Source organism: Rhinoraja longicauda, chromosome 7 (genome assembly GCF_053455715.1).
Source record: "Rhinoraja longicauda isolate Sanriku21f chromosome 7, sRhiLon1.1, whole genome shotgun sequence".
Taxonomy (NCBI): Eukaryota; Metazoa; Chordata; class Chondrichthyes; order Rajiformes; family Arhynchobatidae; genus Rhinoraja; species Rhinoraja longicauda.
Window position 1 is genome coordinate 19,938,845 of NC_135959.1, and position 22,545 is coordinate 19,961,389.

A 22,545-nucleotide genomic window follows, 5' to 3' on the forward strand; every position below is an offset into this window, starting at 1 on the left:
ACATTACATTCAGCAAAACACAAAGTGCTGGAAGATCTCAGTGGGTCTGGCAGAATCTAGGAAGGGAATGGACAGGCGACATTTCGGGTCGGCATCCTTCTTCAGACTCCCACTACATATCATCGTCCGTTTTTTAAAACCACAGTCCTGTTTTTGTTTGAATGTGCCCTCATTAAAGTCCATATTTTAAAAATCCAGCATTGTTCTTGCCTATCATTCACTTGTTCCATTGTACCCTGAAATAATTTTTAAGGAATGTAAGAGAAACTCATTTGTCATACTCGCACTCCCAATGCAGGTTGTGGATCAAAACCAACTCATGGACATAGCACAGAAACCCATCGTGAAATTTCACTGCGGTACTGGACTGTTGGCCTTTTCAAATGTGTTTCCTACTGCTTGAGGTGTCAAATTGAATCCCTCTGCCCATATAAGTGAATCTAAACGGTCCAAAGGAAATGCTTGAATTTGAGCAGGAAATTAATGTTACCTGTAATGAAATTGATAGCATTATCACCTGAGGCAGAAGATCCTGCATTCAAGGCACATCCCAGAGACTTGGGAATAAAAACCTAGGTTGACATTTTAGGCTTTACTCTAGAGATACAGAACGGAAATAGGACCTTCAGCTCCTGTACACCAACAGTATCCTACACACTAAGGACACCAGAAAAAAGTTTTCAAATTTTACCGAAGCCAATTAACCTACAAAACCTGTACGTCTTTGGAATGCGGAAGTAAACTGGAGTACCCGGAGAAAACCCAAGCAGTCACAGGGAGAACATAAAACTGTACAGGCAGCACCTGTAGTCAGCCCCCAGGTACTCCGGCGCTGTAATCAGTAGCAAAAAATATTTATTTCCCAGAAAGCTCCACTCCTTCAACGTCTGCAGTGAGATGCTGCAGATGTTCTACCAATCGGTGGTAGCCAGTGCCACATTCTTCACTGCCGTGTGCTGGGGCAGCAGGGCGAAGGCTGCGGACGCCAATAAGATTAACAAACTCATCAGGAAGGCTGGCTCCATCCTAGGGGCGGAATTAGATTCTTGGGAGGTGGTTTTGGAGGGGAGGATGCTCCTCAAACTGTGGAGCATCCTGCACAATAAAGCTCAACCTCCTCTATGACACACAGTCAACCTGAGGAGTACCTTCAGCCAGGGCCGGATTATGCTAGTGCGGGGCCCTTTATACGTTATAAAGGGGCCTTAAATAAAGGACAAGGTGACATCACTGCCCGCGCCCCACGTGACCTCACCCAGCCAGCGGCCACGTGCTCCCGCTCCACCAATGACGGCCGCCGCTCCCCGAACACACTCAGCCCCGCTCCCCAAACACACTCGGCCCCGCTCCCCAAACACACTCAGCCCCGCTCCCCAAACACACTCAGCCCCGCTCCCCAAACACACTCGGCCCCGCTCCCCAAACACACTCGGCCCCACTCCCCAAACACACTCGGCCCCACTCCCCAAACACACTCAGCCCCGCTCCCCAAACACACTCAGCCCCGCTCCCCAAACACACTCGGCCCCGCTCCCCAAACACACTCGGCCCCACTCCCCAAACACACTCGGCCCCGCTCCCCAAACACACTCGGCCCCGCTCCCTGAACACACTCGGCCCCGCTCCCCGAACTCCGTTAATGAGCTCCGTTAGCCTACACTGACCGGGCCTACAGTGTCGGGGCCTACAGCCTACCGCCCATACCGACCAGCGATCCCCGCACACACTAGGGACAATTTTACACGTACACCAAGCCAATAAACCTACAGTGTGGGAGGAAACCAAAGATCTCGGAGAAAACCCACACAGTCATGGGGAGAACGTACAAACTTCGTACAGACAGCACGGGTGGTTGGGATGGAACCCGGGTCTCCGGTGCTGCAAGTACTAAAAGGCAGCAACTCTACTGCTGCGCCACAGTGGGGAGAATGATGGAGGATTGTGAGGAGGCCGGAGGAGTGGGAGCCGAGGGTGCCAGAGAAATAGAGATAGGGAGGTCCAGAGGAATGTGGAAAAGGTAGGGTCGGAGGAGTGAATAGAGGCGGGACTGGAGGTATAGGGGTGAGAAGGACAGACTAGGGGTAGGGAGTGCTGGAGCAGTGGATGCTGAGAGGCATGCAAGGTGTGGGTGGAGGAGGTGGTAGAAGAGTGGAGGAGGAGACAGGGCCCAGGAAGTTTGGAGAGAAGGCCGGGGGATTGGTGAGAAAGAGGGCCCGAGCTTTTGGGTTGGGTGAGAGGAAATCGCAGGATTTTGGGAGTATGGGCCAGAAGAGAAGAGAGAGAGAGAGAGAGAGAGAGAGAGAGAGAAAGGTACAGACGGGTAGGGGCTGAGAAAAGGCCGAAAGTGTGAGGGGGAAGTGCCTATAGAAATGGAAAATAAAGGCCGGAGGAAGGGGGGGGAGGGGGGCATGGAGGGAGGTGTGGGGGAAAGAGGTTTGGAGGAAACGGGGAGAGTGTAATGGAGATGCGCAGGGGTGAGAGTGGGATGGAGATGAGGAGGGAGAGTGGGACAAAACACTGGGAATAAAGGGGGGAAGGTAGATTGGCAGAAGAGAGGACTGGAACAGTTGCTATTTGGAGGGATGAAAGTCCGGGAGGCGAGAGGAAAGGGGGATTGGGGAAGAGACGCCCAGTGGAGTGGGAAGAAGGAGAGAGCCTAACTAACTCTCAGATGTCTACATATACAGTACTTTTCTTTTGTAGACAAAATGATACACATATTAATTAAAAGTTATGCTTTTAAATGATCAGTTTGTGTATACATTGCTTCTGGAACACTAGGCTATTCTGTGTAACATTACAGAGGATGTTAATTTAATGCTTTTTGAAATTCCAAATTAACAGAGTCACAACACAGAAACAAGCCCTTCAGCCCACCATGTCCATGCCAACCCTCAAGTACCCATCTATACTAATCCAGCACTTGACCGGAACTTTGAGTGTTCTTCCGAGATGCTTTTAAAAGTAGCAAGAGTCCCTGGGTCCAACATCTTCTGCGACAGTATCCTCCGAACTGTAACCACCCACCCTGTGGTGAAACGCTTTCATTCACCTTAATAATAAGGCCCTACAGTTTTAGACACTTCTGTTATGGGAAACGTTTCATATTATTCACCCTATAAATGCCCTTCATAATTCTGGGTGCCTCAATCAGGAGCCCCTCAGCTTCTGACAGTCCAGGGAAAGCAAACCCAGTCCATTGCATCCTCTCTTGTAACTGAAATATTCAAATCCAGGCAATATCCTGGTAAATCTCCTCTCCAGAGCAGTCCTTCCTGTAGTTGGCAATCACAAGTGCTGTACTACAGCTGTGGCTAACCAAACTTTCATAAACTTTTATATGCCCGCTGAATTACTCCAACATTTTGAGTCTATCATTGGGATAAACTAACATCTGAAGTTCCTTTTATTGCAGTAAACTTTTATGAAGTTGTACCAAGATTTCTCTGCTCTTATGTTCCATGCAAAAAAAAACTACTGGAGGGATTTAGGCAGCATCTCTGGAGGGAATTCAGACTGAAGATTGAACAAAGTTCCAGCATCTGCAATCTCTTATGCTTCATTGTATTCTGTATCTTGCTAATGAAGACCAGCATTGCATATGCTTTCTTCATCATCCAATCTACCTGTGCTAACACATTTAGAGATCTGTGCACCAGTATACTGAGGTTCCCCTGCACTACAATGCTCTTAAGTACTACAAAATTCCCTAGGACCCTACCGTTCAGCATGAATGTCATGTCTTCACTTAATCTCTCAAAATGCATCCCCTCACACTTATCAGGATTAAATTCTATAAAAATCTGCCACCCTCCACCCTATTTACCAGCTGATCAATATCATTCCGTAACCTAAGACTATCCTCCTTAATATCAACTATAATAAAAATAATGCATAAATTCAGGTATTTTCTTTTAATATACTTACATAAATGCCATGACATAAACTCATTCCTTCTCTGTCTAATAACAATGCTCAATGAAATTTCAACTAAGCCTATCTTAAATATTTTCATATCCAATATTCTTCTACTGTGGAAACTGAAATTTGCCAGGAAATTTTCATATTTAAAATGAAACATGTGTTCTTGTTTAAGATAAATACACCCCTGGGGATAAGTTAAAACATAAAGCAGTTAAAATATAAACTTAAAATATTAAAATGTATCTTTATTCTATGGGCTGGGCCTCTTTGTTCCAGTTTTGATGCTGTATTGTGAGGATTTCTTGCGTAAACTTATGTAAACCCACTTCTTCCCTTGCCTCATTCAGCTTATCTGCTGCCGAAACCCTCATGCATGCCTCTGTTACTTTCGACTCAACTACTACAACCTACTTATAACTGATCTTCCACTTTGCACCCCTTAAAAACCTGAGCTCATACAAAACTCTGCTGCATGTTTCCCTCCTCCACTGTCCTTTACACCCATCAGGTCTACGTTCACTGACCTACAGCGCATCCCTGTCCATCCTTGGCAGCAAATTATCCTCCCTCTACCAATGCCTCATCCATCCCTATCCCGTCCAGCATGAGAACGTCCAATCATTCCACCATTGGCAGCTGTCTTGACCCAAAGCTGCAAAATTACCACCTAAAACTCTCAGTCTCCCTCCTCTATTGTAGTTGATTACCTTTTCTTTGCGAACAGTTGAGAAATTTCTTGGAACATCTTACGAATTAAAGGTACTACGTCAATGCAAGATATGCAAGGACACGGAATCAATACCACTAACCTTTTGTCATTAGTGCTTACATACTAGTATCATTAAGCTGGCAATAATCTTTCTCTTGTAAAGCCTTTCAGTTGAAAGCAAGAGTCATCTACACTCTAAAATGTATGCTCCCGGTCAATGTGCGAAGATGTCGCATCCCATTCCTTTTCCAGTTTTCAGTGGTAGGTCAGTCATGGAAAAAGTTTGCAGTTTCAAATTGTGGCAAGCATGTCATCGTGGAACAGTCTCAGGATTCAAATGTACTTTTCAGGACATCCATAGATGGATAGGACGTCCCATAAGAGTTCCCTTGAAACCGAATCAAAGGCCTTAGTGAGGTCGATGAATGCCATGTACAAAGGTTGATGTTGTTCACGACATTTTTCTTGTAGTAGTGAAGATCATGTCGGCTGTTCCACGTGATGGTCTAAAACCGGCTTGTGTCTCCGGAAGGATCTTCTCGGCTAAAGGCTTGAGTCGGTTGTTCATGATGTGGGCGAGGACTTTGCCTGCCGTTGCTAACAGGGAAATTCCATGATAGTGTCCGCAGTCAGATTGATCGCCTTTCCTTTTGTAGATGGTAACGATTGCTGATTCTCTGAAGTCTCCTGGCACGTCTTCATTTATCCAGATCTTGATGAGAAGTTGATGCAGCTGGTGGAGCAGGTTACCTTCAATTTTGTAGACCTCGGCTGGTATTCCGTCGAGTCCAGCTGCCTCGAGTGTCATTGGTGTCTGCTAGTTGTTGGATTTCCTGAGCTTTCTCCCTCCACCATTGGTTTTTCAGGTTTCGGGTGCTCTTTTGGACTGCAGCCTTGCATTCCTAATAGCACGTCCTTTTGGTAGCCGACTGTTGGTCATTTTGTAAGGTGATGAAAGCTTTTCTCTTTTCATCGATGAGTTGTTGGAGTAGTTTGTCATTATCGTCGAACCAATCCTAATTTTTTTTAACTTGAACCCAATTGTTTCCTTGCAGGAGGCGATGAAAGGGGGTATGGGGAGAAGGCAGGAACGGGGTACTAATTGAGATTTTAGATGATCAGCCATGATCACATTGAATGGCGGTGCTGGCTCGAAGGGCCGAATGGCCTACTCCTGCACCTATTGTCTATTGTCTATAGCATTCTTCAATAGACTCCAGTATTCTTCGACAGATGGTGGGAGTTGTTGGGGCAGTTGTTCTTGAAGTTTTTGTTGAAACTTCTGTATATGGTTGATGTCTTGAAGGACGTCAACATTGAATTTCTTGATAGTGTTCTGGTTTTGATGTTTCCTTTTGGGCCAAATCTTCATTCTCATGGTGGACGAGATGAGACGATAGTCTGTCCAGCACTCATCGGCACCAGTAATGGCTCTTGTTTTCAGTACATCTTGTTGGTCAAGGGATCGTACGATGATGTCGTCGATGAGGTGCCAGTGTTTAGAACGTGGATGCTTCCAGGAGATTTTGTGCCTGTTTTTCTGGCGAAATAAGGTGTTTGTAATCACCAAGTACTGGTACTACAATTCCAATGCACGGGAACGCAAGAGGCAGCAGAAAGTGGTGGACTTGGCCTAGTCCAACACAGGAACATCCTTCCCTATCATAGAAACATGGAAAAATAGGCGCATAAGTAGGCCATTCAGCCCTTCGAGCCAGTATCGCCGTTCAATATGATCATGGCTGATCATCTAAAATCAGTACCCCATTCCTGCTTTTACCCCATATGCCTTGATTCATTTAGCCCCAAGAGCTAAATCTAACTCTCTCTTAAAAACATCCAGTGAATTGGGCTTCTGTGGCAGAGAATTCCACAGATTCACAACTCTCTGGGTGAAAAAGGTTTTTCCTCATCTCAGTCCTAAATGCCCTACCCCTTTTTCTTAAACTGTGACCCCTGGCTCTGGAGTCCCCCAACATCGGGAATATTATTCCTGTATCTAGCCTGAACTCATGCTGCACTCCCTCAATAGCAATAATGTCCTTCCTCAAATTAGGAGACCAAAATTACACACAATACTCCAAGTGCGGTCTCACCAGGGGGTACTGCAATAGGACCTCCTTGCACCTAAACTCAAATCCTCTCCCAAAGAAGGCCAACATGCCATTAGCCTTTCTTCACTGCCTCTGTACGTGCATGCAGGACTGGATTGACATAGTAGTAAAAGCAGCATTTGCTAAGGCCCCTGCACTTTTGAGGGCCCCGCGCTAAATGCTTGAAATCGGCACCCCACTGTGGGATGCTCTGTTGCGCTCCCCAACCACCGCGGTTAGAAAGTGTTGGCGATGGGGCTGCACAGACCAATGGGCAGCCGGCATGTCACCACCCGACCGCCCAGTCTCCGGCCCTCTTACTCCACACACCTCCGGCCTCACCCAAACACCTCACTCCTTCGGACCTCTGCTCGAATATTGGCCTTGCCTCCCCACACATCCCGGCCCTCTCACTCCTCGTTCATCAGGTCTTTTTTCTCAAGTCCCCGGGCCACTTTCACCACGTCATCACCCCCCCCCCCCCCCACCTCTCCCACACCTCCGGCCCTCCTTTTCCCTACTCCTCCAGCGCTCTCTCCCCACTCCTCCGGCGCTCTCTCCCCACTCCTCTGGCACTTGTTCACCGAATCCTCCACTGCTCACTCTTCTGCATACCTCCTGCCTGTTCTTTCTCTACCCCTCCACCCCTCCCTCTCCTTGCTAGGGCCTTCACTCGTGCGGTCTTCTCTCTCTCCCCACTCCTCCGGCTCTCTCCTTCTCCCCACTCCACTGGGCGTCACTCTCCCTTCCCTCTCGCCTCCCAGACTTTTGTCCCTCCAAATAGCTACTGCTCCAGTCCTCTCTTCTGCCAATCTACCTCCCCCCTTTATTCCCTGCCTTCTGTCCCACTCTCCCTCCTCTTCTCCATCCCACTCTCCCTCCTGCGCATCTCCATTACGCTCTTCTTGTTTCCTCCAAACCTCTTCCCCCCACACCTCCCTCCATGCCCTCCCCCCATCCCTCGGGCTTTTCTTTCCATTTCTTGGCACTTTCCCTCCCACTTTTGGCCTTTTCTCAGCCCCTACCCGTCTGTACCTCTCTCTCTCTCTACTCTTCTGGCCCATACTCCCAACATCCTGCGACCCCCCCTCTCATCCATCCCAAAAGCTCAGGCCCTCTTTCTCACCAATCCCCTATCTCCTCCTCCACTCTTCTACCACCTCCTCTACCCACACCTTGCATGCCTCTCAGCATCCACTGCTCTAGCACTCCCTACCCCTACTCCGTCCCTCTCACCCCTATACCTCCAGTCCCGCCTCTATTCACTCCTCCGACCCTGCCTTTTCCACATTCCTCTGGTCCTCCCTGTCTCTACTTCTCTGGCACACTCGGCTCCCACTCCTCTGGTCCTCTTCTCGCAATCCACCGTCACTCCCCCCACGGTGGTGTAGCGGTAGAGTTGCTACCTTGCAGCGCTTGCAGCACCGGAGACCCGGGTTTGATCCAAACCACCGGTGCTGTCTTTATGGAGTTTGTACGTTCTCCCCGTGACCGCGTGGATTTTCTCCGAGATCTTCGGTTTCCTCCCACACTCCAAAGATGTACAGGTTTGTAGGTTAATTGGCGTGGTGTATGTGTAAAATTGTCCTTAGTGTGTGCGGGGATCGCTGGTCGGTACGGGCGGTGGGCCGAAGGGCCTGTTTTCGCGCTGTATCTCGGAACTGAACCCTCCATCAGACACTCTCTGAGAGTCCCGCATTAGGCCCGCAGGCCGCTGTAGGTCCCGACACTGTAGGCCCAGACATTGTAGGCTAACGGAGCTCATTACGTTTTTTTTCACACAGAGAGTGGTGAATCTGTGGAATTCTCTCTCACAGAAGGTAGTTGAGGCCAGTTCATTGGCTATATTTAAGAGGGAGTTAGATGTGGCCCTTGTGGCTAAAGGGATCAGGGGGTATGGAGAGAAGGCAGGTACAGGGTACTGAGCTGGATGATCAGCCATGATCATATTGAATGGCGGTTGCAGGCTCGAAGGGCCGAATGGCCTACTCCTCCACCTATTTTCTATGTTTCTATTAACATTAACGGAGTTCGGGGAGCGGGGCCGAGTGTGTTCGGGGAGCGGGGCCGATTGTGTACGGGGAGCGGGGCCGAATGTGTTCGGGGAGCGGGGCCAAGTGTGTTCGCCGAATGGAGGTTGCAACCTGCCTCCCGGCCCGGGCGGCCGTCATTGGCCGAGCGGGAGCACGTGGCCACTGGCTGGGTGAGGTCACGTGGGGCACAGGCGCTGATGTCACGTTGTCCCGTATTTAAAGCCCCTTTATAACATATGCTACGGGCCCCGCACTAGCTTAATCCGGCCCAGTGTGTATACTTACATTGAAAGCATCTACATGAGGCATGCCTCAAGGAGGCAGCACCTATCATTAAGAGTCTCCACCATTTGGGTCATGACCTCTATTCAATGCTACTGTCAGGCAGTAAGTACAGAAGCCTGAAGTCACAAACAACCAGGTTCAGGAACAGCTAGCTACTTTTTTTACAACCATCTTGTTCTTGAACTGATCTGCATAACTCCAATCCTACCTGGGCAACGGAACACCACGCCTTGCACTCCCACGGGCTGTGTTATTTTTCTTTGCAGTGTGGCGCGTTGAGAGAGGTCCTAAATAAAGGCAAGGAGCCAGGTATTTTGGGGCGTTTGATTTATTACTCAGTTATCAGACGGGTCGAGTCTGCTGGGATGGCTTCGTGCCCAAAACCTTGTCCTTATATACCTAGTACCGGACCGCCCCCCTGGACTGGTCCATTCCCGTGCCGAGGGGTCGGTAGTGGTATGGCCCGACCCTTGGGAGCCGCCACAGGACCCCCCCCCAGAACCGGAGGCACGAACCGCACTGGTGGTCGCACAACCCGACCGGACCGCGTACGGAAATCGGTCGACAGAGGGGCCGGCGGAGGCACAGTTGGAGGGACAGGTGGTGCGACCCGCAAAGGGGAGCGACCTCGTGGCCGAGGCTGGGCAACCCGCACCGGTTGGTCAATGTCTAAGTGGGCCGGCTTCAGGCGGTCAATTGACACGGCCAACCGTGTCTTGCAGAATTTATATATAATTTATGCTTTTGCATGTTGTCTGAGTCCATGTGCCTGTGCTGTTGCTATAAGTGAAATTTTGACTGAATGTGCATCTAACTGTACTTGCAAATACGGCAATAAACAAGTTGACTTTTATGGATGATGCAGTTAACATGTAATATATATAAATTATTTTTTTTGTGAAATTTCTAAATAAATTATCTCAATATTATTAAAATTTGTATATGGTTTCCCCCTCTATCCGGGAGTTTTTTGAAATGTAGTCACTGTTGCAAATGTGGAAATCTGGGCAACTAATTTGCACAGTGGATCCGACAAAAGGTAGAACAGGATAATCCATTTTTAGTGATGTCAGTAGAGGGATAAATATTAACCAGGGCCATCCGGAGAAATCCATTCGTTTCTTTTAATTACTTGCATGGGATCTCTTCCACCCATCTGAGAAAGCAGGCGAAGCCTTGTTTTGTCCTGTCAGGCGAAGTCTGAAGATGCCCTTTGCATCGCAGCATCAGCTCCAGTTTTTGTGAACTAGTCTTTAGAGTAGGATTTGAACCCCATGATCTTGACTCAGCATTGTGAGTGTAATCCATGAGGCACAACTAACACCCAATAAAAGTCTACCAACCAATAGACAGAGGAACAGGGGCCATTTTTATAGCGTGGGTGCTGAAAGCCATTTATCATAATGCCAGCTTCGTTTGACAGCACTTACAATCACTTCACAGTTCCCGCGCCCTTGTCAATGGGGTACTTTTTACTGAGGGTTCGTCATTCCAAATATGTAATTCATGTAACTCATGTAATTCAAACTGAATAAACAATTAATCAAGAAAGAAAGCACAAAGAGAAATAAATTTGCTTAGGCTTTCACAAGCTATATTGTCAGGTCTCTGAGCCATAGAAATATGAATAGATTGGCAAATTCAATAATATCAATTTTGAGATCAGGGTTTCTGACAGGTTCGAATATCCTGACATGAAAATGAGGCATATAAAAACCAACTTAGAGCATGACCTTAAAAGAACTACTAAGAGGCAAAATCAAAGAAATACTCCACAAAGTTATTTATTTAATAACGAAATATACGCTGGATTTTTGGTTTGACAATATTTAATGGTGCAGTTAATATGATGAATGTTTAAATGACAATTTGAGCTTCCACTTTCAATTTTCAGCAAATGATTCTGAAACACAATTGGTATAAGGAAAAGCCACTAACCTAAAGATATGACTTTCTAAACTGCAAACATGCAAACAAGATAAGCTGCACTTACACTTGTTCTGGACGTCGCAAAGTACTTCACAGCCAAAGCAGAGTTTTTAAAAGGGTTGTCATTATTATCTACATGGAGCACAGTTGCCAATTCATGCACAGCAGAATCCCACAAAGACCAACAAGATGCTGATCGGATAATCAATTCCAGTGGTAATGGTGAAGGGGTCATAAACATTGAAGGGAACTCCATTACTGATCTTCAAACGGAGACATTGTTTTTGTGCCCTAGAGTGGGCCTTGAATTAAATTCCAAGAAATAATTCAACAATAAATGAAACATTGCAACCGAAGAACTGAAATACTGCATTCCACAAATCCTTAATCCGTACTTATCAAAAGTACTGTTTCCAATTGTTTGTGATGCATGAACAATGAAAAAAATATTTTCTTCAAGTATTAGCTCAGCAAAGTTAATATTCATAAATGCAGCAATTCTCTTTTGTCCAAAGTGCTTTATTTACCTTATGCATCTAAACTGAGCAGCTTATGTGATGAAATCAAATTTTAATTGACTGCAGTATAATTACAAGTTGACCTATGCAAAAGGAGCTTGAAATTTCTATTTCCTGAATTTGAAATAAATAAAGCATACAGGTTCGTGTTTTACTAACTGAGTTATCCTGATGACGATTCTAGAAATTCAGCACTCTATCAGTTAACCCAAACTAAGAAAGAAGAAAGACAAAGTCTGCAAGAGTCTAAGTGATTTGGCTTAATTGGATATGTTGTAGGAAATAGGTTACACTTCTGATTTTTATAACCTGTACTTTAAAGCTTTGCTGGCCAAAAAAGGGGAAACTGCCCATTAACTTATCAGTTCCAGGCCTTGCCTTTTTAATTGGCAACCTCAGGGCTACTTTCATCACTTGTCGACTTCATACTTGCAGTCAATCTCTTTTTCTTTGGGATATTACTTAATCTTTGGCTTGTTGGTGTCCCTGACACAGTGCAGCCCACACCAGAAAGCAAAAAGACATTCAGGCTTTGCAGAAAAAGGAAATGTACCTTTCACAATGCATGGCTTGACGGAACATGCATCATACTTGTCCACATCACTCCACTCAATTTTACCAGTTTCAAAGCACCTTAAGACGCTACAAAAATTACAAACACCAATGTACAACAAACCAAGAATAAAATCTGTAAAAATCTAAATTCTTAGTTTCTTTTATAATCCAGATGATTATTTGTTTTTATTATTGTTGCAGAACTACAGTAGTATGGGAAAGTTCAAATTTCTCATCTGTCCAAAGTACTAATAGGTTTGAAGTTCAACTTCATTATTAATGTGACATAAACTTTATGTACAGTAATATCTTTGAGCACATGTCTCAATGCAGCCACAACATGGCGTGACAGATGCTCAGTGTGCTCCTGCACTCAATCCTGTGTTGAAGATTAGCAGAACCTCTGTAATTGGGTCTTTGGAATGTCATCTGCCATGAATTATATACACCTGGGAACATGGTTTGATGCTCAATATGGACAGATTACTGGAATTTTCAAACCACGCTTTCTTTGTAATTGACATTTAAATTGTTTGAAGTTTCTCATTAACTTCTTTTATAAATTAAGTACAGATGTATATGACTTAACAGTGTACAGTACAAGGAAAATTGATGGCTAAATCACAACTTTTCAAAAAAAATCATGCACCCATGGATTTAACTCTTCCAATGCTGATAAGCTCAAAACTTAGCATTCTTGTATGAATATCCCCTTTTATTTCACCAATTCTTCCCACCAGTATTTCTTCCCACCAGTGTTGACAGTAGTATGCCAGATGCTTAAATCACAAGACTGAGCACAATCATAAGGCTGACACTTCAATGCAGAACCGAAAGAGAGCTGCAGTACCAGAGGGGCTTCTTCACCCAGAGAGTGGCGTGTACCTGGAAAACACCGCCTGAGAGAGTGGGGGAAAGAAGAGCCACTGACAAAGTTTCTAGACGAGCATTTGAATCACTTCAGGATCGAAGGCTATGGGCCAAGTGCTGGAAGAAGTCATTCCCGCTGGTTGGAGTGGACATGGTGCATATTTCTATGAAGCGCTGCATTTTACATAAGGCATTAATTGAAGATTTCCTCCTCTCTCAGGTTGACATAAAATAATCCCAAAGCAGTATTTCAAAGAGGAGCAGGAAGCACGATAAATATTTATCCCTCACTTAACTTTTCTAAAATAGATTATCTGATAACTTTGTTGATTGTAGAAGCTGCTTTGAACAAAATAGAGCTGCACTTTTTCCTCCATACCAATAATTCAGCCTCAAAGGTACTTCACTGGCAGTGCCATGCTCTGAGAGATGCTTAAGTTGGTGAAAGGCACATCTTCATTCTTTTCAAACTGTTAAACACACACAAAAAGTCTCTCTGTTATAACAATACATCGTGGTCTCTAAGGGTCCCAGATAGATCAGCTGTGAGATTTGGCCACAAGTTCCAGATTCAACATCTTGCCTGTGTGGATGTCAAATATCCTAGTGCATGATTTATAAAAGGCTGGAATGCCACTCCAGCAAGTAGTTAGGAAAACAAATGGAATGTTTTCATTTATTGCTAGGGAAATTTAATACAAAAGTAGGAAGATAATGGTTCCATTTTATAGGCTATTGGTGAGACCACATCTGGAATATTGTGTATAGTACTGGCCTTACTTAAGAAAAGATGTTAATGCATTGGAAGCAGACCAGGCAAGATTTACTACTAATGCCTGGACTGGGATGAATTTGCCTTATTGAGAAAGGTTGGACAACTAGACTTGTTGCACAAGGAGCATAGATGGAGTAGATAATGAAAAATCTTGTCCAAAGTAGACATATCTAAAATTAGGCGTCTGAGGTTTAAGGTAAAGGATAGGAGGGTTTGAAGGGATATGAGGACAAATTCTTTTATCCTGTGCTTGGAATCGGGAACTACTGTAGGGTGGTGAAGGTGATGAGCAATTCAGATATTTCCTCTTCAGGGTGGGGAAGCAGAGTCTTGAATAATTTTACGTCAGAACTAGATAGATTCTTGATCAGAAATGTTGTGAAATGTTATGTGAGATATACATGTTAAGGTAGAGGTTACAATTAGATCAGCCAGGATATATTAAATAGTAGAGCAGGCTTAATGCAGCTAATTAGTATACTCCTGTGTGTAATTTGTTTTGTTATTTGTTGAATTATCCCAGTTAGGCCAGACTTGAAAAGTTGAAGTGGACCTCAGTAGAAAAACATGAGGTATTCCCCATCCCAATCAAAATCTACGGCCGCACATCTATTATAAGGGGAAAGTTGAATGTAAGGAGAAATTATACAATTAATGGGATGACCCTTAACAACATTGATGTACAAAGGGATGTTGGGATCCAAGTTCTTATCTCCCTGAAAGCGTCAACACAGGTACATAGAGATGTAAAGGAATAGTAAGGCAGGCTTGCTTTCATTGGTTGGGGCATTTAGTATAAGAGTCAGGAAGTCGTGATGCAGCTTTATAAGAGTTTAGTTAGGCTGCACATGGAGTATTGCATTTTTGATCACTCTTTCTACCTGTGGCACCACTTTCAGGGAACTATGTACTTGCACTTCTGGATCTCTCTGCACCACAACACTTCCCAGGGCCATACCATTCACTGAGAAGGGCTTGCCCTGGTTTGACTTTCCAAAATGCAACACTTCATACTTATCTGTATTAAACTCCATTCGCCACACCTCACTCAGCCCACTTGCCCAGGTGTAATTTTTGACAATCATCTTTACTATCTATGATACCACCCACTTTGGTGTCATCTGCAAACTTACTAATCATGCCTTGTTCATTCTCATCCAAACTGTTGATATAATGGAGTGATATGAATTATGTGCAGGCAGATAAGAAATGGGTTTGGCATCATGTTTGGCACAGACATTGGGCCTAAGGGCCTGTTCCTGTGCGGTACTGTTCTATGCCTGGGAGAACAGGATTGAACTCAGCTACAGTAGCGTTTAGGTAAACATCCAAAACTCACTGTCTAGTTCAAACATGCAGAGTAGAGTCTAGGAGATGTATTTGAGACTTCCTGCCAGTTGGTGGCAGCAAAGTTGTATTCCAGCAGGAGACAGCACCTTCAGGAGAGAAGCAGAATGTGGAATGGGGAATCAACATTCCTTTATAATTTTCAACAGTTTCATAAAATCAATGAGCAATGAACTTTCATAACCCTTCACATTTGCAATCTGTATTTAGTATGACATAATACAGAAAATGTCTCCCTGAAAGCCCCATGCAGCAAGCCCTTTCGCTGTGCATGTTTTATCTACATTGAGGAAATCTCCAATATCTTTTGAAATATTCTATCTGCTTCTTTCATACCTTCAGGAGGCATGTTCTTGATCACAATAACTGTCTGGATAAAAATAAAATAGCTATCTAAGCCTTTGTTTCATTTGGAACCAATTAAACTCATGCCCTCTGATTCCTGACCTTAATGCCACAGGAATCAATTAGTCCACATAACCCAATGGGAAACACAATGACTTTGAACTCTTGTATTAAATCTCTCCTGAACGGACATAGTTCTAAGTAAAACAGGCCCAACATCTCGAACCTCTACAAGTCCTGTACCCTTGGTATCATTAGTAATGCTCACTTACTTCAACAGCATCAACAACTGTCTTCCAATAGTTTAGCAAGCTGATATTGTGATTGGCCTTGTCTGTCCACAGACAGGGAGGAATGCAATGTGGAAGTGGTGTAGGAGGGGGAAAGGATTGGAGGATTGGGTGAAATATGAATCCCATAACATTACATTTTAGTAAAATGTGTGAGTGAGGTTATGGACCCACCTGCACATTTGTCCCACAACATTAAGGACATGCTTATACATCCATCTAAAAGCTGGCAATTGTGTAGTTCTCGACAAACAAAGCTCAAACTTTTCTGTTGGCTTCAGCAGAGATAGGACTGAGCTTCTGCACACTTAGATTAAAGAGGCTCCTATTTCCTGATCACCATAGAAAGAACCTTCCAGAAACAAGGGTGTGGGTGCAGAACAACAGGCGTAACAGGACTAACAGGGGTTAGTCATAAATACGGCTTCTGAACAAACAGTCTATTGGGACACAGGTCAAAAAACACACAGAATGAATGGGCACATGGCCAAAACATGAGGACTAACAGAGCCACATACACAGTGCATGTATGTACTGTGGAGATAGGAGAGGAACAGGATCAAAAGAAAACCAAACTCAAACTTGTACTGTTCCACCCATCCATCACCCTACTCTTGTTCTGCAATGTTATTGTTAAGGATCGTTCTTTTCCTTAACAGCTCCTTTCCTGCTAAGTCCAACCTACCCTTTTCCTGGCTTAATGCATTCTGGTTCTAATAAAGATCCCAGATATGGCATTTACTGTTTCTCACTCTCCACGGATACCGCCTGGCTCACTGAGTGTTTCCAGCTATTTCTGTTTTTATTTTGGATTTCCAGCAGCCAAAGTGTTTTGAATTTGCTTAACGGAAAATAAGACAGAACACAGAAGAATCTATAAAACAAATGTTGCGGAACAAAGTTGTTTTCTGCTGTATGGATGTTAACTTGTTCCATACAGCACAGGCGTTCTAAGGCTCCTGAAACTTGATTTCTTGGTAAGGCAGCAGAAATCACTCTCACTATTAACAATAATTGTATATAATGTTATTACATATAATTTTACATAAAAATGATCCTAACAAATGATAATTTCAGATAAATGTTGCAACATCACTTCTATTATGCAGAAATTCCTGGAGGGACTTTTAATGAGATAATTCAACCTCACAAGTTTGCTGCAAATTGTTTGCCAATTTATGCATTTACATACATTAATGTTGTTAAGATAATACCAAATTAATCATTCATAATTCTGGCAATTAAAGATTTAAAAAAAACATCAACTCATAGAAATCCCAGGTAGAATTCACCTAATTTCAACTAACTGTGTGCTAATAATGTCTGCAATTTGGCAATACGGAGGGTTTTGTCACGCATTGTCCAAATGTGGCATTTAGCAGAATAAAACCACATGTGGGTTTTCCAGAGAAACAGGAAACTGCAGTGACAACAAACTATCTTGTCTCAAAGGAAAGAACACAAAGAATATCATATTTCTGGTGCCTGAAATGTACAAGATTCTGAGAGGGGCGAGTAGGGTAGATGCTGAGAGATCTTACTTTTCACAAAGAAATCTAAAACTCAGGGTGCAGTGTTGCAGAACGAGGAGACAGAAACGAGGAGGAATTTGTTCCCTCTAGAGGACTGCAACCCTTTGGAATTCTCTTTCTTCAGAACAATGGAAGCTCATTTGTTTTATATCTTTCGAATGTTTCCTAAACTCAGAGGGAAGCCATCTGCTCCATCAAATCTATTCAGGCTCTCAAGAGTATTCCCATCAGTCTCACTTTCTCACTTGTTTCTCTGTAAATTATTATTTATCAATCATTCACCTACCACCTACCCACAGTGGAGATAATGTATGGTAGCCAATTAACCTAACAACAGCATACCAATGGCGTGTGGGTGGAAATTGGAGCACCGAGAGAAATCTACACTGTGCCACAGGATGTGCAAACTCCTGGCAGACAGCGCACATGACCAGAATTAAACCAGGGTTGTTGGAGCTGTGTCCGAGCAGCACTAACTGCTGCATGCCACTGTGCACTGGACCTTTGAATATAATTATGGTTTGGAGTGACAAAATGTTGTTTGGTGGAATCTGGAGTTATGAGAATCAGACAACCAAGTGAAGCCGAGGGCAAGATTAATAGACAATAGGCAATAGGTGCAGGAGTAGGCCATTCGGCCCTTTGCGCCAGCACCGCCATTCACTGTGATTGTGGCTGATCATCTACAATCAGTACCCAGTTTCTGCCTTCTCCCCATATCCCTTGACTCCGCTATCTTTAAGAGCTCTATCTAACTCTCTCTTGAAAGCATCCAGAGAATTGGCCTTCACTGCCTTCTGAGGCAGAGAATTCCAGATTCACAACTCTCTGGGTGAAAAAGTTCTTCCTCATCTCCGTTCTAAATGGACTACCCCTTATTCTTAAACTGTGACCCCTGGTTCTGGACTACCCCAACATCGGGAACATGTTTCCTGCCTCTAGCCTGTCTATCCCTTAATAATCTTATATGTTTCAATAAGATCCCCTCTCATCCTTCTAAATTCCAGTGTATACAAGTCCAGTTACTCCATTCTTTCAACATATGACAGTCCCACCATCCCGGGAATTAACCTCGTGAACCTACGCTGCAATCCCTCAATAGCAAGAATATCCTTCCTCAAATTTGGAGACCAAAACTGCACACAATATTCCAGGTGTGGTCTCACCAGGGCGCTGTATAACTGCAGAAGGATCTCTTTGCTCTGATACTCAACTCCTCTTGTTATGAAGGTCAACATTAGCTTTCTTCACTGCCTGCTGTACCTGCATGCTTGCTTTCAGTGACTGATGAACAAGGACACCCAGATCTCGTTGTACTTCCCCTTTTCCTAACTTGACACCATTCAGATAATAATCTGCCTTCCTGTTCTTGCCACCAAAGTGGATAACCTCACATTTATCCACATTAAACTGCATCTGCCAGGCATCTGCCCACTTACACAACCTGCATTCTCATAGCATCCTCCTCATAGTTCACACTGCCATCCAGCTTTGTGTCATCTGCAAATTTGCTAATGTTACTTTTAATCCCTTCATTTAAGACATTAATGTATATTGCAAATAGCTGCGGTCCCAGCACCGAACCTTCCAGTACCCCACGCGGTCCCACAATGTCACCCATTCCTTCTATCCAGAGATGCTGCCTGTCTTGCTGAGTTACTCCAGCAATTTGTATCTATCTTCAGTTTAAATCAGCATCTGCAGTTCCTTCCAACAACAAAAGGAAAGAGTATGGCGGTCCACATGTCGTGTAAACACTCTGTTTAATCATTAACCGAATACAGTTCCGTCGCACACCCGCGCGTGCCCGAGTTCAAATCCCAGCTGCCAAATCCTTTGTTCTCATGGCACACGGCGGCCTGCCGCCCTGACCGCGTGAATGGTTGGCCCAGATCATGCCTGGTTTACGCAAGAGTTCGAGTCCGACAAACGAAGGTCCGATACCAAAGTGGCTCGGCCCGCCACATGATCCCCCGCCCCAGAACCGGAGTAATAGAGGCGGTTTGGGTGACGAGTGAAGCGGCCTGATCGTGTATACACGTCTCCTGTGTTCAGGGTCGCAGCTGGCAGAGTTGAGGGCAGGTGTGGTTGTGACAGTGGACGCCCTCTGCAGCGGGGCTGTGCCACCTGCACTGGTTGGTCAATGTCCAAGTGTGCTGGCTTAAGACGGTCCACGGACACAGTCTAGTGCCTGCGCCCATGTCGATGACAAAAGTCGTGGCACCGTGTTACAGTACCTGGAAAGGTCCCTCGTAAGGCCTTTGCTGTGGCGTACAGGGGGAATTGCGGCGAACGAAAACATACTGGCAGTTTGTGAGGGCCGGTGGTTCGTACGTGGGGGCGAGTCTGTGGCGGGTCATCGGGACGGCAGAGAGCGTGCCTACCCTCTCCTGGAGGCGCGTCAGCATGGTCGAGGGTGGTTCCTGATGTCCACGTGCTGCCGGGATGAAATCCCCATGGACCGTAAGCGGGGCGCCGTACACCAGCTCAGCTGAGGAAGTTGCCAGATCCTCCTTCGAGACAGTGCGTATTCCCAGCAGTACCCATGGCAACTCGTCCATCCAGTCCGGGCCCGCAAGCCGTGCCTTTAAGGATACCTGCAGGTGACGGTGAAAACGCTCCACTAGGCCAATGGCTTGTGGGTGGTAGGCCGTAGTGTGGTGCAGCTGAACGCCAAACAGCTGGCCCATTGCTGACCACAACTCGGAGGTGAACTGCGCACCTCTATCAGAGGAGATGTCCACCAGCACATCAAAACGGGTGGCCCAGTGGGCAGTGAGGGCACGTGCAAACGACGCAGTGGAGGTACCTGAGAGCTTCCGGCCTTCTCGTGAATAGGTCCATGATGGTGAGAAGGTGAGTGACACCTCTGGGTGGAGGCAGCGATCCCACAATGTCAACGTGGATGTGGTCGAAATGCCGGTGTGGCAGGTCGAAATTCTGCTTGGTGTGACGCTGAACCTTTGAAGTCTGACAGGGTATGCATGCTCTGACCCAGTTGGCGACCTGCTTGCGCAACCCATGCCACATGAACTTGGCCGCCACCAGAGTCGTTGTTGCCCGAATGGAAGGGTGAGCCAAACCATGAATCATGTCGAAAATCCGGCGGCACCAAGCAGCGGGGATGACGGGTCTCGGCTGTCCCGTAGACATGTCGCAAAGGAGCGTGGTGTCAGCAGGCCCGAATCACACATCCTCCAACAACAGGCCTGAGACGGCGGTGCGGTAGGCTAGCATCTCCTCATCCTCTCGCTGTGCGGCAATCAGGGCCCTGTAATCGACACCTGGGGCCAAAACGTGGATAGCATTAATGATGGTGTGAAACAACACGTCCGCAACCCGGTCGCTTTTGCCCGCGATGTGCTGAACGCAAGTCGTATACTCAGAGATGTAGGCTAAGTGATGCTGCTGACGGGATGACCAGGAATCAGACACCTTTGCAAAGGCAAACGCGAGTGGCTTGTGATTGGTGAAATCCGTGAAATCCCAGCCCTCGAGGAAGTAGCGGAAATGCCAGATGGCCAGGTAGAGCGCAAGGAGCTCTCGATCAAAAGCGCTGTACTTTTGCTCCGGAGGTCTCAGGTGACGACTGAAAAAGGCCCGGAGGAAACAGGTGCCCAGCAACGGTTGGAAGACGTCGGCAATAGTGAAAGACCAGGTGAAGTGACAGGAGCCGAAAGTGAGTGGGATAGTGCGGACTCCGTACGTCCTGATGTTGCTGCCTTTGACGGCCGCCAGAGAAGGCCCCTCTTACCGGAACGAGTGTCGGCTCCCGATGGGGGCAAAACGCTGACCTCCGCTCCAGTGTCCACCAGAAAACGCCACCCTGAATGACGGTCCCAGGTGTAGAGGAGGCGATGCCTCAGGCCGGCTGCAGTAGCCACTACTGGCGGCCGGCTGAGGCTTTTCCCAGAATGTGCGCAGGGTGGTCGGCATTGGCGGGCCTCGGAACCCCACCTTTGGTGGTAGTAGCACCACATACTTTTGCTGGCATCGCTCGTGTCCAGCTTCACCGCCGCACCTTTGGTGGAGGCTGAGACCGGCTGCTTGACCCGCCGAGGCAGTGCTGCCACCCGCTTGATGGTGGAGCCACCCTGCCGTTTCGCCTGCCACAGCACGGCCTCACAGGCAGCCACCCAGCGGGGGTGGTGAAACCCTCGTCCGTGAGGAGCAGGTGAATGCCATCAGGCATCTGTTCGAGGAAAATCTGTTTGAACAGGAGGCAGGGAGCGTGGCCGTTCAGCAAGGCGAGCATTTCGCTCAAAAGCGTGGACGGTTTGGGGTCGCCGTGGCCGTCCATGTGAAGGAGTTTGGCTGCCCTGTCGCAGCGGCTGAGACCGAAAGTGCACAAAAGGAGCGCTTTGTGAGGCCCTCGTACTTACCCGCAGCTGGTGGCTGGCGAAGGTAATCGATTAGCCGCCCGGCGGTGTCCTGGTCCAGCGCACTGACCACATAGTAGTATTTTGTGGTATCGGCAGTGATCTGTCGAATGTGGAACTGGGCTTCAGCCTGTTCGAACCACACTTGGGGCTGTGATGTCCAGAAAATGGGCAGTTTAACGGAAACTGCATTCTGCTGGTCCAGGTTGCCGGCTGCAAACATGGTAAAAATCCAAAATAAGCCGTTTTGGATCGTCGGGGTCACCACTGAGGAGGTCCACACGTCGTGTAAACACTCTGTTTAATCATTAACCGAATACAGTTCCGTGCCCGAGTTCAAATCCCAACTGCCAAATCCTGTGTTCTCCTGGCACACGACACCAAATACCAAATTGGCTTGGCCCGCCACAAGGGTTGAATTTGACTACAGTCAATTCTGTTGCATTGCCTGCTGGAAACGCTCTTCTGCCACCCAAAACGTGAGCAAGATCATACAAAACCATAGCAGAAGCAAAGAGAAGGATAAAAAAAATATTGGGAGAAAACTTGAGATTCAATAACATTAGAAATATGGCGACAATCTCAGGGGTGGCTGGGGAACTGAATACATTGTCAGTGATAAATATTTGAAGGGAGAAATAACGACCCCGGCTAATAGAAAAGATCAGGGCATTGGGAGTGAATGAAAGGTTCTTTCTTAAAATCCTAGACAGGCATTATGTGCTAAATGTCCTCTTTCTGTTCTGCAACAGTCTCTGACAAAAACACAGGATTCTTACCAGCTGCTTTAGATGTATTGCCAGACTTGTTATAACCTTGTAAAACCAGCAACAACATTCCACAGTCTACTTTTCAATAATGCTCAATTTTAAAAATGTACTCACAAATACACTCTTCTGTCAACTATTCTGAGGGGATGGTCTTGCAGAAAAAACCTTGCCATGTTCCCGAAGAACCTGTA

The 22,545-nt window shown here is 46.1% G+C and overlaps 1 protein-coding gene across 1 annotated transcript in view; it reads right to left on the reverse strand.

The window, feature by feature from the left end:
- Window positions 1–22,545, reverse strand: part of clybl (citrate lyase beta like) — a 140,740-nt gene that overhangs the window by 114,694 nt on the left and 3,501 nt on the right. Inside the window, exon 2 of the mRNA XM_078403017.1 lies at window positions 22,469–22,540. Within this exon, the coding sequence (XP_078259143.1) occupies window positions 22,469–22,540 (72 nt within the window). The remainder of the gene's footprint in view (window positions 1–22,468; window positions 22,541–22,545) is intronic.